This window comes from Dipodomys ordii, unplaced genomic scaffold, assembly GCF_000151885.1.
Source record: "Dipodomys ordii isolate 6190 unplaced genomic scaffold, Dord_2.0 Scaffold44, whole genome shotgun sequence".
NCBI classification, from domain to species: domain Eukaryota; kingdom Metazoa; phylum Chordata; class Mammalia; order Rodentia; family Heteromyidae; genus Dipodomys; species Dipodomys ordii.
The window spans coordinates 5,547,156-5,560,398 of NW_012267260.1; the positions used below are offsets into that span (position 1 = coordinate 5,547,156).

Sequence of the window (13,243 nt, forward strand, 5' to 3'; positions counted from 1 at the left end):
GTTGCTTGCCTCTTGGCCAGATAAAGATGGGCATTGTGATGGGAGACAGGGGAAATGTCAGAGGGTTGTTTTTATTCTGGGCTTCAGATTCTGAAAAAATACTAGATTCGATGCCAGGCTCCAGGGCAAAACTAGAACAACGCCTCTATTCATACAAACAAACGTGGTGCTAAGTTGTGGGCGAGATCCCAGCGACAGAGAGGGAAGGAAGGAGCCATGCTGATGTGTCAGGAGCGCCTCCCGCCCTCCACAAAGCGTGGCCGTCCCTGCTTCCCCTTCCCTTCCTGAGCTCTGGGAAGAGTTAAGGATGCCTTCGCTTTGATTTGATGATTGACTTCCATTGAGTCGGACTTGGAGCTGATTCTTTCTGTCTCTCTCCCCTTGGTGTCTACCCTCCTGTACACACCACCTCCATCCTTCCCATCTCTAAATTTATAATCTTCTGTATCACTCTGTAGACTTATTTGTCCCTCCACAGTTTCACATCAATTCATAATCCTGTTGGCTTTAGGTTTATATGAATGAGTGGTAACAAAAATGACACGAAAACAATAATAGTGACACTTTGTCACGTAGCACTTTTATAAAAATCCTAACCCACACGTGATCACTTTTAATCACATTTAAAGTTGATCCTAAGTCTGAGCTGATGTTTTTACCTCCAATATGAAAATAAAGAACTTGAGGTACAGATGAAATGCCTCATCCCAAGTTATCACCGTATGAAAAGAGAAGAATTAGAACTCTATAGAACTCCGTTGGCAAGACCAGCTAATGGTGTTGTGGGATTGTGTTATCCAACCTGTTAGGCCAGCAATACCACCAAGTGGCCTGGGAATTTGAATGGAAGAAGATGGTTTTCTACCCAGAAATCCTTAGAACTGCCATCTACCTCTTCTCTTAAGAAGCAAAGGTATTTGGTGGTCATCTTCAAAGACAAAGTAAAGATTACTTTAAAATGTGGCTTGGCCCATGAAATTCATTAATGCAGTGAATCTTTATTTTATGAAGTCTTGCTATTAGATACCATGACACTATCTAAAAGGAATACAGAAGCATCAATCTAGCCGCACATTTCCCTGGGCATGTCTGTTTGGCAAAGCACATTTCACTTGCAGCATTTGTGTTCTGGCTCAGAAGAGGGGGACAGGCATCTGGTAACGGTGGAACCTATTGGCACTTGGGATGTGTAGTCACTTCCCGGGTTTTGATGGAAGAGGAGGAGTAGGCATCAGGAAGGAATTGCCAGACAGGAAATGGCCCTCACAGGATTCCTGTGGTATATTCCTGACTGAGACTCTTTCAGCCCTGAGAGGAGGCAGACCTCACCCTCTGGTGGAGAACCAGGAAGTCTGTGCTGCAGGTGCTCCAGGGCCTCTCCGGTGATCATTTCGGCAGACTTTCCTGGTGCCCAGTGAGGACCCAGCCAACTGCAGAACAATGGATTTCCTGCCACGGGGCTGGACACCTGGGGCCCGGGGCCTGCTCAGGGCAATGGCTAATACATCACCTCTGCGCCAGGACCCAGCCCCTCCCTTTTTTCTGCAAGCTCTCATCCTCCAAATAGCCTGTGCCTTTTAGCATTCGTATTTCTGCATATGCTACTCACATATTGCACCCCAAAGCATTTGAAACTGAGTACAGTAAATACCTATTATTTACTTCACATGCACATTATTTCTGCACATTTCCTCATACAATCCATCCTGCGTAACTCATTGCCCTACATGTGAGTTTGGGTTAAAAGAAAAATGTTGGGTGTTTAAGGATGAGTAAGAGTCAACAAGAAACAGAAAGGAGGAAAATATTCCAGAGGTAAACACGGGCATAGAGGCATGGTTCAGGGCATGCCAAATGTCCAGCATTTAAGGGAGGAATTAATGTCTAGTATTTAAGGGAGGAATGTAGTATGAGACAAAAGGAGATGAGCAAATTAACAGCACACTGTGAATAAATACCATCTTCAGTTGACTTTATTCTATACATGGTGGTAGGGTTTTGAAAGTAAAAGAAAGATTATCAGATGATCAGAGCGGAACTTTAGAAAGCTAAAATGTAGTGGTATAATGAGTAGGTTGAATTAGAAACAGTCTGAAAATCAAAGCCTCCATAGGGTAGTCTGTAACGTGTACACAACAGACAGAAGGACCCAGGTGGCAAATGACCTTGGATTGACCTGGTAAGAAATGCTGGTGAAGTCAATCCACAAGCATTTTACAACCTAATAGACGTACAATGTGAGGAAATGCAAATCATTAAGGGCAACTTTAAGGCTTTCCATTTGGAGAGCTGCCAAAGGTGGAGAGGAAATGCTGGCAGATGTGCAGGTTTTGTCTGAGGAGAAATAAATAAGTTGCCTGTGTCGAGGTAGGGGTACTGAAGATGTCAAATGAACATTGAGAATTGTCTTCTAAAGTTTCTACTGAGGGCATTTTTCTTAGAAGTGGTGGGATGTCTTCTAGACATACTAGAAGTCAAGGCTGCAGAAGAAGGAAGGGTATGGCAGCAAGGAATCCTGGGAAAGAAGCTCAGGAGGAAGGATGGAGACAGAAAAGCGGGAGAGACCTCAGGGACTAAGTAGCTTCGCAAATGCAGAGATCGCGAGAGATGTGGGAAGGAAGAAAGAACGGTGATGGCTAGCAGAGCTTTTATGGCGGAGAGAAAAAGCATCCCAGGCACAGAAAACTTGAGTGTATCTGTAGGCTGAAGTGAAGGAGCCAGAGGAAAGATGAAGACACAGAGAGAGAGAGAGAGAGAGAGAGAGAGAGAGAGAGAGAGGAGAGAGAGAGGGAGAGGAGCAGTACAGGATGGAGTTGGATTCTGGGGGAATTGGAAAGAAGCGACTTTCCAAAGGAGAGATGGAGAAGTGAGCCCTAGAGAAAGGTGGAGACCATTGTGACTTCGTAATTTAGCCAAGCTGTGAAAAGGGGGAAGTCAGCTGGGCATTGTCAGAAACTATTGGAGGATTAGGGAGAAAAGATCACTTCAGATATTACAATTATTATCCATCAACCAGAGCCAGAAAAGATACATTTGTTTTGGGACTGATCAAGAGACTTATTCTTTTTCCTTCATTTTTTTTTTAAAAAAGATAGTGTTTGAAGGCATCTTAGAAGTACACAACAGGTATAGTGGGAGGAGAGAGAATAAAGAGACTGAGATTAGAGTTGGAAATCAAATTCATACCCTGGAGTGTCCTAGAACCCTGGGGAAGAGGTAAAGATAACTTAGAAGGCGTGATATCTCTGGGAATAAAAAGGAAGGTTTAGGAAGGGAGTTGTATGGCTGGGGTCATGGCTCAAGTGGTAGAACGCCTGCCTGCCAAGTCAAGGCCCTGAGTTCAAACTCCTCTATGACCAAGCCAAATAATAAATGAACACCTGCATGTGTTCATGTATGTGTTCATTAACACCTGCATGTGTTCATTTTTTTCAAGAAAAGATTAAGGGAGATGCTCAAGAATGTTTTGCTAAATGGTAGCTTGGGAGGGCAGGAATTCTGGACCCAGAGTCTGCAGACCTGATCGCTGTGCTACCTCCATCCAGAGAACGGATCTAATTTAAATGTAACTTGCCTTTATTGATGTGGCTTCGGTGTCCACCAGGCCCATGGAGGATCACCCCTGTCATTGCAGGAATCCCGGAAACAGACCTAGAGTCTTTCTGCAGCACCTACACCATCAGGGCTAATGGAACCCAGTGCCCAGGCGGGTCCTCGGGAACCAAAGTCACCTACACCTGTGAGTTCATCCGCAGTTACGGAGCCAGAGGCAGTAAGGACATAGAAGTCACGTTCATCTCTGTGGGTAAGGACTCCTGCACTCCATTTTTTTTAATTTAATCTGTATCAATGCTGTCTTTGCTGTTGAACTGGGAATATCCATGGACTGAGAAAAATCATGCAGGGCTTTTCCTGGAAATGGGATAATGGCTGGAACCCGTGGTTCATTAGGAGATAGAAGAGGATTCCTTCCCTTCAGTTTAAATTCTGCTGGGATCTTTTCTAAGTTGAGGTGGGTGGGGGCGGGAGGGGCAGCTGCAGGGAAGGGAGAAGCTGTGTGGTCCGGTGAAATGGATTGATGGGGGGAGTGGCTTCGTCCTGTTGTCATGACAACAAAATGGGGAACCCCCCCCCTTCCTTCAGTTCCTCCCTTTTCCTTCCACAATCCCCTTCTTCTGACCTTTAAGTCCAGCAGCTGGATTCAGTACCCCACAATCCTCAGTTTCCCCCATAGGCCCACCACTCCTGTTCCACCCACCCTAGATGGAGGATTGCATAAGATGTTAATGATCTGATAATGTGTCCTGATTTTACAGTTGGGACATGTGGTGTTTTTTTTTTTCAATTCACTATAGTCATGCCTTTTAAAAGGATAATTTCCCTTCATATCATGAAGCATTACAATTTCATCCATAACTATAAAAGTATGTTTCCACCTGTCCCACAAAATGACCTCAAACCCTTTGAATAGACTCAGAGAAAAGACATAAAAAATGATGATACCCAGCTCTTGTCTTTCTGTGTTCTGTTCATTGTAACTTCACGTTGCTGCAGAGACCAAGATTAGGTTTCTGTGGGATCACAGAGCTAACATGACTCTCAGAATTAAAACGGGAGTGCATGTTCACTCTCACCACAGAAAACTTCAATTTGCTCAAAATGTGCTGGAGGCCACACCAAGCTGCAAAACTGAGGCGAGTCTTAGAGGGGCAGTTAACTCTGGCTGAAAAGCATAGGTTTGCTTGTTTGCACCTCAACTGAGTACTAAAAGAAACAGATTTGTGGTTCCATAGGAGTTTACTTTGTGTTCTCAGAAGCAATGCAAACTTAGCCTTCTCTAGCTCTCTCAGAGAGCAGGACAATGCTAGGGACATTGTGCAAAGTGCAAATGGCTTTTATTGTATATCCAGACATATTTCAAATTCTAAATGATACTGTAGAAAACACTAATTTTCATTATGATTAAGAATAAGATTTTACACTGACTGGAAAAGCAGGCCAGTGATGGTAGGCTCAAGTTGTGAAGGTTGGAGCATGTAGCACTTGAAATATTAATTGTGTAAATGATATAACCCAATAGGAGTGGGAAAAATCGATTGATATTCATATGAGCTTTTATGTTAGTAATGGTTTCATGATCATTGTCCATGAGTAATCTCTCGTGAATCAGTGAGGAATGGCTCAGAGTAGTAAATTATAATTTAGTTATATATAATTCTATAAGGTTGTAAGGATGTTACTGTGATTATATGATAGTAATAAACATGAATGTGTCCCTATGTCCCAGCTTGCCTGAGGCAATCCAAATATCATTACTTGGGCAATAAACTCTTATCATCTCCCTACTGAAATGGAAGTTCTAGAATTCACCCTGTTGCTTCAGCCCGGACCCAGGACTAAATGCTGGGGACACAAAGATACAGGACTCCCACTTTGATGAAGGAGAGGTTCAGAAATGGAGAGGCAATCTGATAGCGGGAGAGAAATAGTTTGGAGGTGCCGATGACAGAATTGTCACAAGAACCCAGCCATCTTTTCCCCTTTGAGGTTGCCCCGAAGTGGGTGGACGGGGAGCTTGGGTTAAGTCACCAACCCTAAGTTTACAACCTTTTGCCCTGCTGATCATCAGGAGATAATTCCAGCCACAAAGGGGAAGTGCACGAGCATCTAAGGCATGCGGTGGAAGTGAGTACAGTTCAGAGCACCACCTGGAACAGCCTAGAAACAAATAAAGCCCAGGAGCAGCAAGGTACCAGTCCTGCGTTGACGCTAGTAGAGTCAGGCCGGTCGCGTTTACTATCTCTAGCTTAAGTTTCACGTGTGTGTCTATGTCACCAGAAAGACTAAACATTGGACTTGTTTGTCGGTTTTGTTTTGTCTGTTTTTGTTTGCATTCTTTTCAGCCAACCTAACAATAACCCCGGACCCAATTTCTGTTTCTGAGGGACAAAGCTTTTCTATAAAATGCAGCAGTGATGTGAGTAACTATGATGAGGTTTATTGGAATACTTCTGCTGGGATTAGAATACATCAAAGGTTTTATACCATGCGTTGGCATCCTGCCGGAGCGGAGTCAGTGCTGACAGTGAGGACAGCTACCCGGGAGTGGAACGGTAAGCGAAAGGCCTGACCGTGTGCCATGGACTCCAACCCCCCAGGAACACTTCCTGTCTGTTCCTTAGTCTTCCCCAGGACACTCCTATTCTTCCTGCTTTATGTGAAATACATCTTCCTGTGTGCACAATGGTCCTTTGAGCAGAGCTTTCAAAAAGCCCTCTTACAGACAGGGAAACTGAGTCTCGGAGAATACATACCTCAGCTTAAACAACTTAAAGAGACAGTAATGTTGCCTGGGAATGTGGCTTAATGGTAGAGTACTTGCCTAGCATGCATGAAACCCTGGGTACTATACAAACAGAAAAAGGCAGAAGTGGAGCTGTGGTTCAAGTGGTAGAGTGCTAGCCTTTAGCAAAGGAGCTCAGGGACAGTGCCAAGGCTCTGAGTTCAAAGAGAGACAGACAGACAGACAGAAAGAGAGAGAGAGAGGAGAGAGAGAGTATTGTTATGAGTGTCTCCAATTCCTGTGCTTTTGCCATTATGTCAAGAGGATTTTTTTAAAAAATACTTCTCCCACTTTTGGAGTGTTTCATCCAACTGTGTTGTAAAAAGAAAATCTAAACAATGTTTTATATGTCTAGTTCCAAAGAAAGGAACACCTTTAAAAAACATACTTATTAAAAAATTTGTTGAATGGTAATCACTTTGTACAACAACTTAAAAGTCCTAAAAATATACTTTCAAACATTATTATTAGCAGAGGCCGGGTGCTAGTGGCTCATGCCTGTCATCCTAGCTACTCAGGAGGCTGAGATCTGAGGATCGTGGTTCAAAGCCAGCCCAGGCAGGAAAGTCTGTGAGACTCTTGTCTCCAATAAACCACCAGAATCGGAAGTAGTGCTGTGGCTCAAGTGGTAGAGTGCTGGCCTTGAGCTGAAGAGCTGAGGGACAGCGCCCAGGCCTAGAGTTCAAGCCCCATGACTGATAAAAAGAAATTAGCAGAAATTTATTGTGCACAGAGGTTTTATTTGTGATATTTACCTACATAAAATAATATGCTGGGATTAAACTTTGCCCAGAGTATATATTTCTTTCTTCAACTCTCTCCTCTTCCCTTCTCTCTCCTTTCTATAGTTATTAATAGGTTCCCTTATTTTATTTTTGTAGTACCTATAATGGACCCAAAGAAGCATTTTTCTTTCTTCCTGTTCATCTCTATCCTTTGAGAAAAGAGGGTTTGATGGGATGCCTGTGGTGGTCAATAACGTGCCTGTGTCTTTGTGGTGTGAGAGGCGCAGTGCCAGGCATGCCAGCTGAATCAATTCCTTTGACCCGGGGTCTGAGGGGACAGTGGTATTGCTATCCCCACATGGCAGATGAGGAAACAGAGGCCAATGTGTTCACGTGAAATTCCCAGCATGATTCACCTGCTGACCAGAAGGGCCAGGATACAAATCCGCACCGTCTGTTTGGCCAATTCCTAATCACTCCATTTTGAAAACTTTTCATGGACTATAAGGCTAATTGGTACACGTTCTGTATGTTCCATGTGTTTTGTTCGTACAATGCCTAGACATTATGGTGGATGTTTGATGGCTGGACTTGGTCGTACTCAGTTAGGAAGTGGTGCTGTCTTTCTTCCACATTGATTTCAAACCTTCTTGATCCTTGCTGTTTCCTATCCTGGGTAATAAAGCCCTTCCCATCATATTAAACTATTCAACAGGCTCATACCCAACTGCTGAGAAAACCCATTCTCATCTACATCCACGGCACTTCCATTTTTATCTGAACTTAAATCCCAGCTTCCTCCTCATGGGCGTGGGAAGCCGTCCATTTCTCTCCTGGTTCCTTTCCCTCTGCCACTTGCTGCTTCTAGAGCCTCCAGAGTTGTGGCAACGCAGGAGAATGTGAGGAGGACCGAAGGTTCTCACGTATAATCTCACCGACTGCCTCCATGCTGCTATTCCCCCACCAGGGGTGGGGAGAGGCCTCACGTGGATGGGGAAGGGAGGGGGAGGGCATGGTAGCCACGGTGGAGCCGCGGAGCTCCACTGTAGGGGCCGCCCTTTCACTCCTTCCCCCTGTCTTGCTTCTGCTCAGGGACCTATCACTGCATATTTAGATACAAGAACGCATACAGCGTGGCCACCAAAGATGTCACCATCCACCCGGTGCCTCCGGAGATCATGGCCGACCCTCTGGAGGTGAGCGGCCTCTGCGTCGGTTCCTACTGCTTCAAGTGCTGCATAGATGAGGACGAGGACTACAGAGTCTCCTTCCAGGTGGATTCCTCCCTCTTTCCTGCTGGTAAGATGCCCACTGCCAGCCCTCACGTCTCATCTCTGCGGAGTCCAAGGTAGTCTCTTAACACAGACCAAAGACTTAGAGGAAAAGAAAACAGAAACAATACTTGAGCTAATGGGGTAGCATTTTGACAGGCCTTTTCCAATAGCAGAGCCTTGATTTCATGGCTCTTGCAGGCATAAAAGAATGACTTTGTTCTCTTAACAGTAACAGAGGCGCCCACACCCCAGCTCTACAATGCTAGGAATTTTACAGGGTGGCATTCTCCCTAAAAGAACAGGCCAGGAAAACAAGACACAATAAAACAGGAAAAGGACCTTCTGCCAGAGTGTATACAGCTTGCCCTCTCTCTGAAAGGACAATGATGTTTTCCTGAGAATTGTAACTGTCCTGTCATCACCTAGCCCCTGGCTTTGAACTGGAGCTGTGTATGTGGTTTAGGAGTGCCAAGCAGAAGAGCAAGGAACTTAATTAAAGCAGTTCCTTCATTGGTATGCCATGCCATTTGAAAGAGAAAGAAAAGGAGAGGAAAGGAAAAAACAATCAAATCCTCTTTGGTATAATTCATCCTCAATTTAGATTCCTCAGAATTCCCAGAGACTTAAGGCCAATCAAACAGAAGTGCACAAAAACCAAGTCTCAAAACATAGACACTTCCTGTGGTGGAAGTAATGTCAACCCTTTTTGTGTTCTGAGCAATGTAGATAATGGGAGGGGGGAAAATCAAGTTGAGAAAAGCACCTTGCCACTAGAGTTCAGAGAAGGCTGCACGGTAGGACAATAGAGGTTCTATGTAGATATTGAAATAGACAAGCATTTCAACAATCTGTGCTTGATATGCACACGATGAGTGCTTTTAATTACTGAGCTAAGTACCAAGAGATGCAAAGAAAAATAGAGCTTTCTCTGCAGGAACACATACACTAATGGAGAAGAAAGATCTACATATTAGTAGCTATAACCCAATTTAATGAAGACAGGGAGGAATGAGCAGCATTAGAGAGTATGAGAAAGGCATTCTAACTATGAAAAATGTGGGGGGGCAGATTTGGAACCCTTAAGTGTCAAGGTGCAGTTTTGACTGGTCCACATGCAAATATGGGCCAAAGGCTATTGTACATAAATACGTGAAACCGCGTTAAAAAACCAATGTGACACATGCCTAGGAAGTGTGTGGGCAGGTGTGTCCATACTAGATCACTGTGACAACGTCTGTGCTTGGTAACTCGCACTGGGAATCCGTGTCTCCCCTCTGTGTTCAGTGAAAGAAGTCCATGGAAAGCAAGTTTGCTACAAGTACAATCTCCACGTAAAACCAGTTCCTGCCTGTCCCAAAACCATCGAGGTATCTTGCCGGTTTACCAATGCTGCTAACTATTCCGTCTCGAGCCAGTCCATGAAGCTCACCCTGGTTCCCGGTAAGGGCATTTGCAAGTACTTTAAAATGTTTTCCATGGGAGCAGAGACTCATTTATTCATTCACTTTCATATTTAGACATTCAATCAATACTATGTTAAGTATATCACTGTGGCAGACCTTGAGCCAACCCTGAGGAGATCTGAAAAGAAATAAGCAGCGTCCCTTGGTGTCCAGTGTAAGGAAGCCCAGGAGCAAACACTTCAACATCTTTCTTAGAATACGCCTGGAGTTGCTATAACGAATTACTCTCTGAGGGTACAGCAGAGTTTCTCTACCTTCGCTGCCCTTGGGGTTTTGTCAGGAAAGTTTAAAACCCTAAAGAAACTGGAGCCACCAGTGGTAAAGCGCTTGCCTTGAGTTGAGGAGCTGAGGGACAGCGCCCAGGTCCAGAGTTCAAGCCCCATGACCAACCAAAAAGAAAAAAGGATTGGGCTCACATAGTAGGAAAGAGCTCAGCCTGGCTCTGCACACTCAGGTCTGCGGACCAGCAGCAGGGGTTTACTCAGGTGACGTTCATTCAGGTTCCTAGAGGATTCTAGGTAAATCCTTTCTCAGAAAAATCCCCGTAGGGAAAAGCACAAACACTGGCTCTGTTGAGCAGCTGGGCACTTAGGAGGAAGGAGGCGAAGCCCCTTGCTTGAGCCACTTGGGTGGAATAAAGGAGAGTATTCTAGTGTAGTCCAAGCGCTATGCTGGCAGGCAAGGACCCCACTGATTTAATCTGGATCTTTGTTCTGTTTTGTTTCTCTCTCTTATCAGCCCCTTGTCATTTTCCCTGATAGCTGGAGGGGTTGTGCTGTTCCCTCTGCAGCCACAACCTTTCCTTGTATTATATCAAATCAATCACACAGGATAAGAAAGTGTGACCCTTCAAATAAAACAGAGTGACAGGTAGAGCAAACGCAGAGTTCTTCAGGAGCTTCCACAGTTTGCTGGAGGAATAACCATGTTAAGAATTTCTCCCACCTCTTCCCCTCCTCTCAGTTGTCTTCTCTGTGTCCTTGTCTCCCCTGCAGGGGAGAACGTCACGTGCAGAGACCCCATCATAGGTGTTGGTGAGCCCGGGAAAGTCATCCAGAAGCTCTGCCAGTTCTCGCGAGTTCCCAGGAGCCTGGGCGGCGTCCTTGGCGGCGTTGTCACTTACAGATGCGTGGACTCCCACTGGAGGGAGGAGAGGAAAAGCTGCATCTCCGCCCCCATCTATGGCCTCCTCCAGCTGGCTAGGGTGAGCCACAGACCCGCCCTTGACTCGAAGCCCTCCTCTGGGACAGCTCTCCAGCCTGCATGTGAGAGCTCATTATGTAGCACAGGCTGGTCTTGAACTCACGATCCTTCTGCCTCCTTCTCCCAAGGGCTGAGATTGAATGTGGTCCATCCTACCTGGTCTAGAGACATTTTTCAACAGAAAAGGACTGTGCTAGTCTAGCAGGCAACATCTGATGTAATCATTCAACCTCTCTATTCATTGAACTCTGTACCACAGTGTCTGCCTTGTGCTTGGTTAGGTTTTCTGGAGATATGACTGACGCGTTGTTTGCTTTATGAAGGAGCTTATGATTTGTTTGGCGCGGTATTCTTTGGTCAGTATGGATAGATAATGATTTGTCATGCAGGGGTACCAGTCAGTCATGACACTGGAGTAACAGACACAAGCCAGGCTTTCCCCAGGATAGCAAGAGTGGCCTGTCAGTGATCAGCAGAAAGAATGATACAAGAGAAAGCACAGAGGCAAACTCGCTTTCACGCAAGTGACCGTTCTGCCAGTATCTGGCCCTAGAGCCATCACGTGCATCTTTCCTTTATGTCTAGTGTTGAGGGAGAGAGATGTTCCGCCCTCCCCTCTCCGTGTGTGAGACCTCACCTCTGAGCCCATTCTGAAGAGTGCACATGGACAATCCAAGATCGCTCACGGGATTCCCTTCGGTTCATGTGCACAGGGAAAAATAGACAGAATCCACAGCCATGGGAGAGCTTGCCGTGAATTCACCAGCAGAGCCACTGGCTGGACGGACTGATGTGTGTGTCTCATTGTGGCTTCTCTGGTTTCACTAGACATTGATCAAGAGTCCCTCCCAGGACCTGAAGCTCCCGGCCTACCTCAAGGATCTTTCTGTCAGCACGGGCAAGGAGAAGCAGGACATCCGCTCCTCCCCTGGGAGCCTGGGTGCCATCATTAACATTCTTGGTCTGCTCTCGACTGTGCCAACCCAAGTGAATGTGGAAATGATGAGGGTGAGTATGGACGAGCCATGCCGGCATGTCATGTCTTCTTGTGTCACTTCCCTCCTACCTCTTCCTCTTTAGCCTCTTCAGAGCAATGACCTGCCATTACTTGGTCTGCTATAGGTGGCTGTGATGATATCGCAGCATTCTCGGTGTCCCTTGGGGAAATGAAGGTTTCCTTAGTGAGTCTCTGTAGTAGTTTCCTTCTTCAGGCAGTATGTAATATACTGAACATGCCCGCTGGGGAAATTAGAGTCCTGGGAGGAAAGAGATTCGCTTGCAAGAGCTCAGACGAGGAGACTGCAATGGCAGGACTTTTACAGAGGTGAAGCCACAGTAGAGCAGACCAAGAAACCAAAGTGTGACACCAGCGGGACTGGAGCAGGTTGGGAGGAGTCTAGCCACAGCCCTGTGGAGCTGGAGCTGGAGCGCAGGAAGGTCACACCTCGTACCCGAGGGCAGACGAAATAAAAGTAGGGGGTGTCAAGGAATAGTGAATCCCATCTTCCCTCTCCTTCCATTCCCTGTCACCCACCAAACAAGCCAACAGCAAAGGAACTTTGTCGTATTTCTTCCTTGGGCCACTGGAATGAAGAACCACAAACTGGGTAGCTCACAAGAGGAATTTGTTCTGTCACAGTTCTAGAGGTCAGACCCCTGAGCCAAGGTGTCCTCAGAGTCCCGCTCCCCCCAAAGCACCCAGGCAAGAATCTCCCCCTGTGTCCTCTAGCTCCAGGTGGCGCCAGGTGTCCTTTGGCTGGTGGCTGCCTCTCTCTGTCTTCTGCCTCTGTTGCCACAGTTTCTTCCCTTCCGCCTTCATCTCTTCTCATAGCTCTCATGAAGTTCCTGGTCATTGCAGTTTGGCTTTCCCAGGTGGTTCAGGATGAACCACGTATGCAGTTCCCTCTACACAAACAATGTGTCCCCACAAAGGCCCGTTTCCCGGGTTTGAAGCTTAGGACATGTCATGTGGGAGGTCAAGCTGCTATTAGAGCTCACACTCTTAGAGTTAAGGCAAGGTAGAGACAGGGAGTGAAATAATTTCATAAATGGGAACCCTTGGGCTTAAATGTGTGTGTGAGAGAGAGAGAAAGAGAATAAAATCGGGCTGGGAAGGTGGCCCAGTGGTAGAGCGCTTGCTTTGCATGCATGAGGCCCTGGGTTCGATTCCTCAGCACCACATAAGCAGAAAAAGCCAGAAGTGGTGCTGTGGCTCAAGTGGTAGAGCGCTAGCCT

The 13,243-nt window shown here is 46.0% G+C and overlaps 1 protein-coding gene across 3 annotated transcripts in view; it reads left to right on the top strand.

The window, feature by feature from the left end:
- The window catches only part of Adgrf5 (adhesion G protein-coupled receptor F5), a 70,020-nt gene that overhangs the window by 49,440 nt on the left and 7,337 nt on the right, over positions 1-13,243 (top strand). For 2 of the 3 annotated variants that reach the window (XM_013019209.1, XM_013019210.1), the window contains 7 exons: positions 3,635-3,805; positions 5,630-5,749; positions 5,904-6,113; positions 8,161-8,367; positions 9,627-9,782; positions 10,801-11,009; positions 11,837-12,016. In XM_013019209.1, the coding sequence (XP_012874663.1) occupies positions 3,635-3,805; positions 5,630-5,749; positions 5,904-6,113; positions 8,161-8,367; positions 9,627-9,782; positions 10,801-11,009; positions 11,837-12,016 (1,253 nt within the window). The remainder of the gene's footprint in view (positions 1-3,634; positions 3,806-5,629; positions 5,750-5,903; positions 6,114-8,160; positions 8,368-9,626; positions 9,783-10,800; positions 11,010-11,836; positions 12,017-13,243) is intronic. The other variant, XM_013019211.1, reaches the window with a different exon arrangement.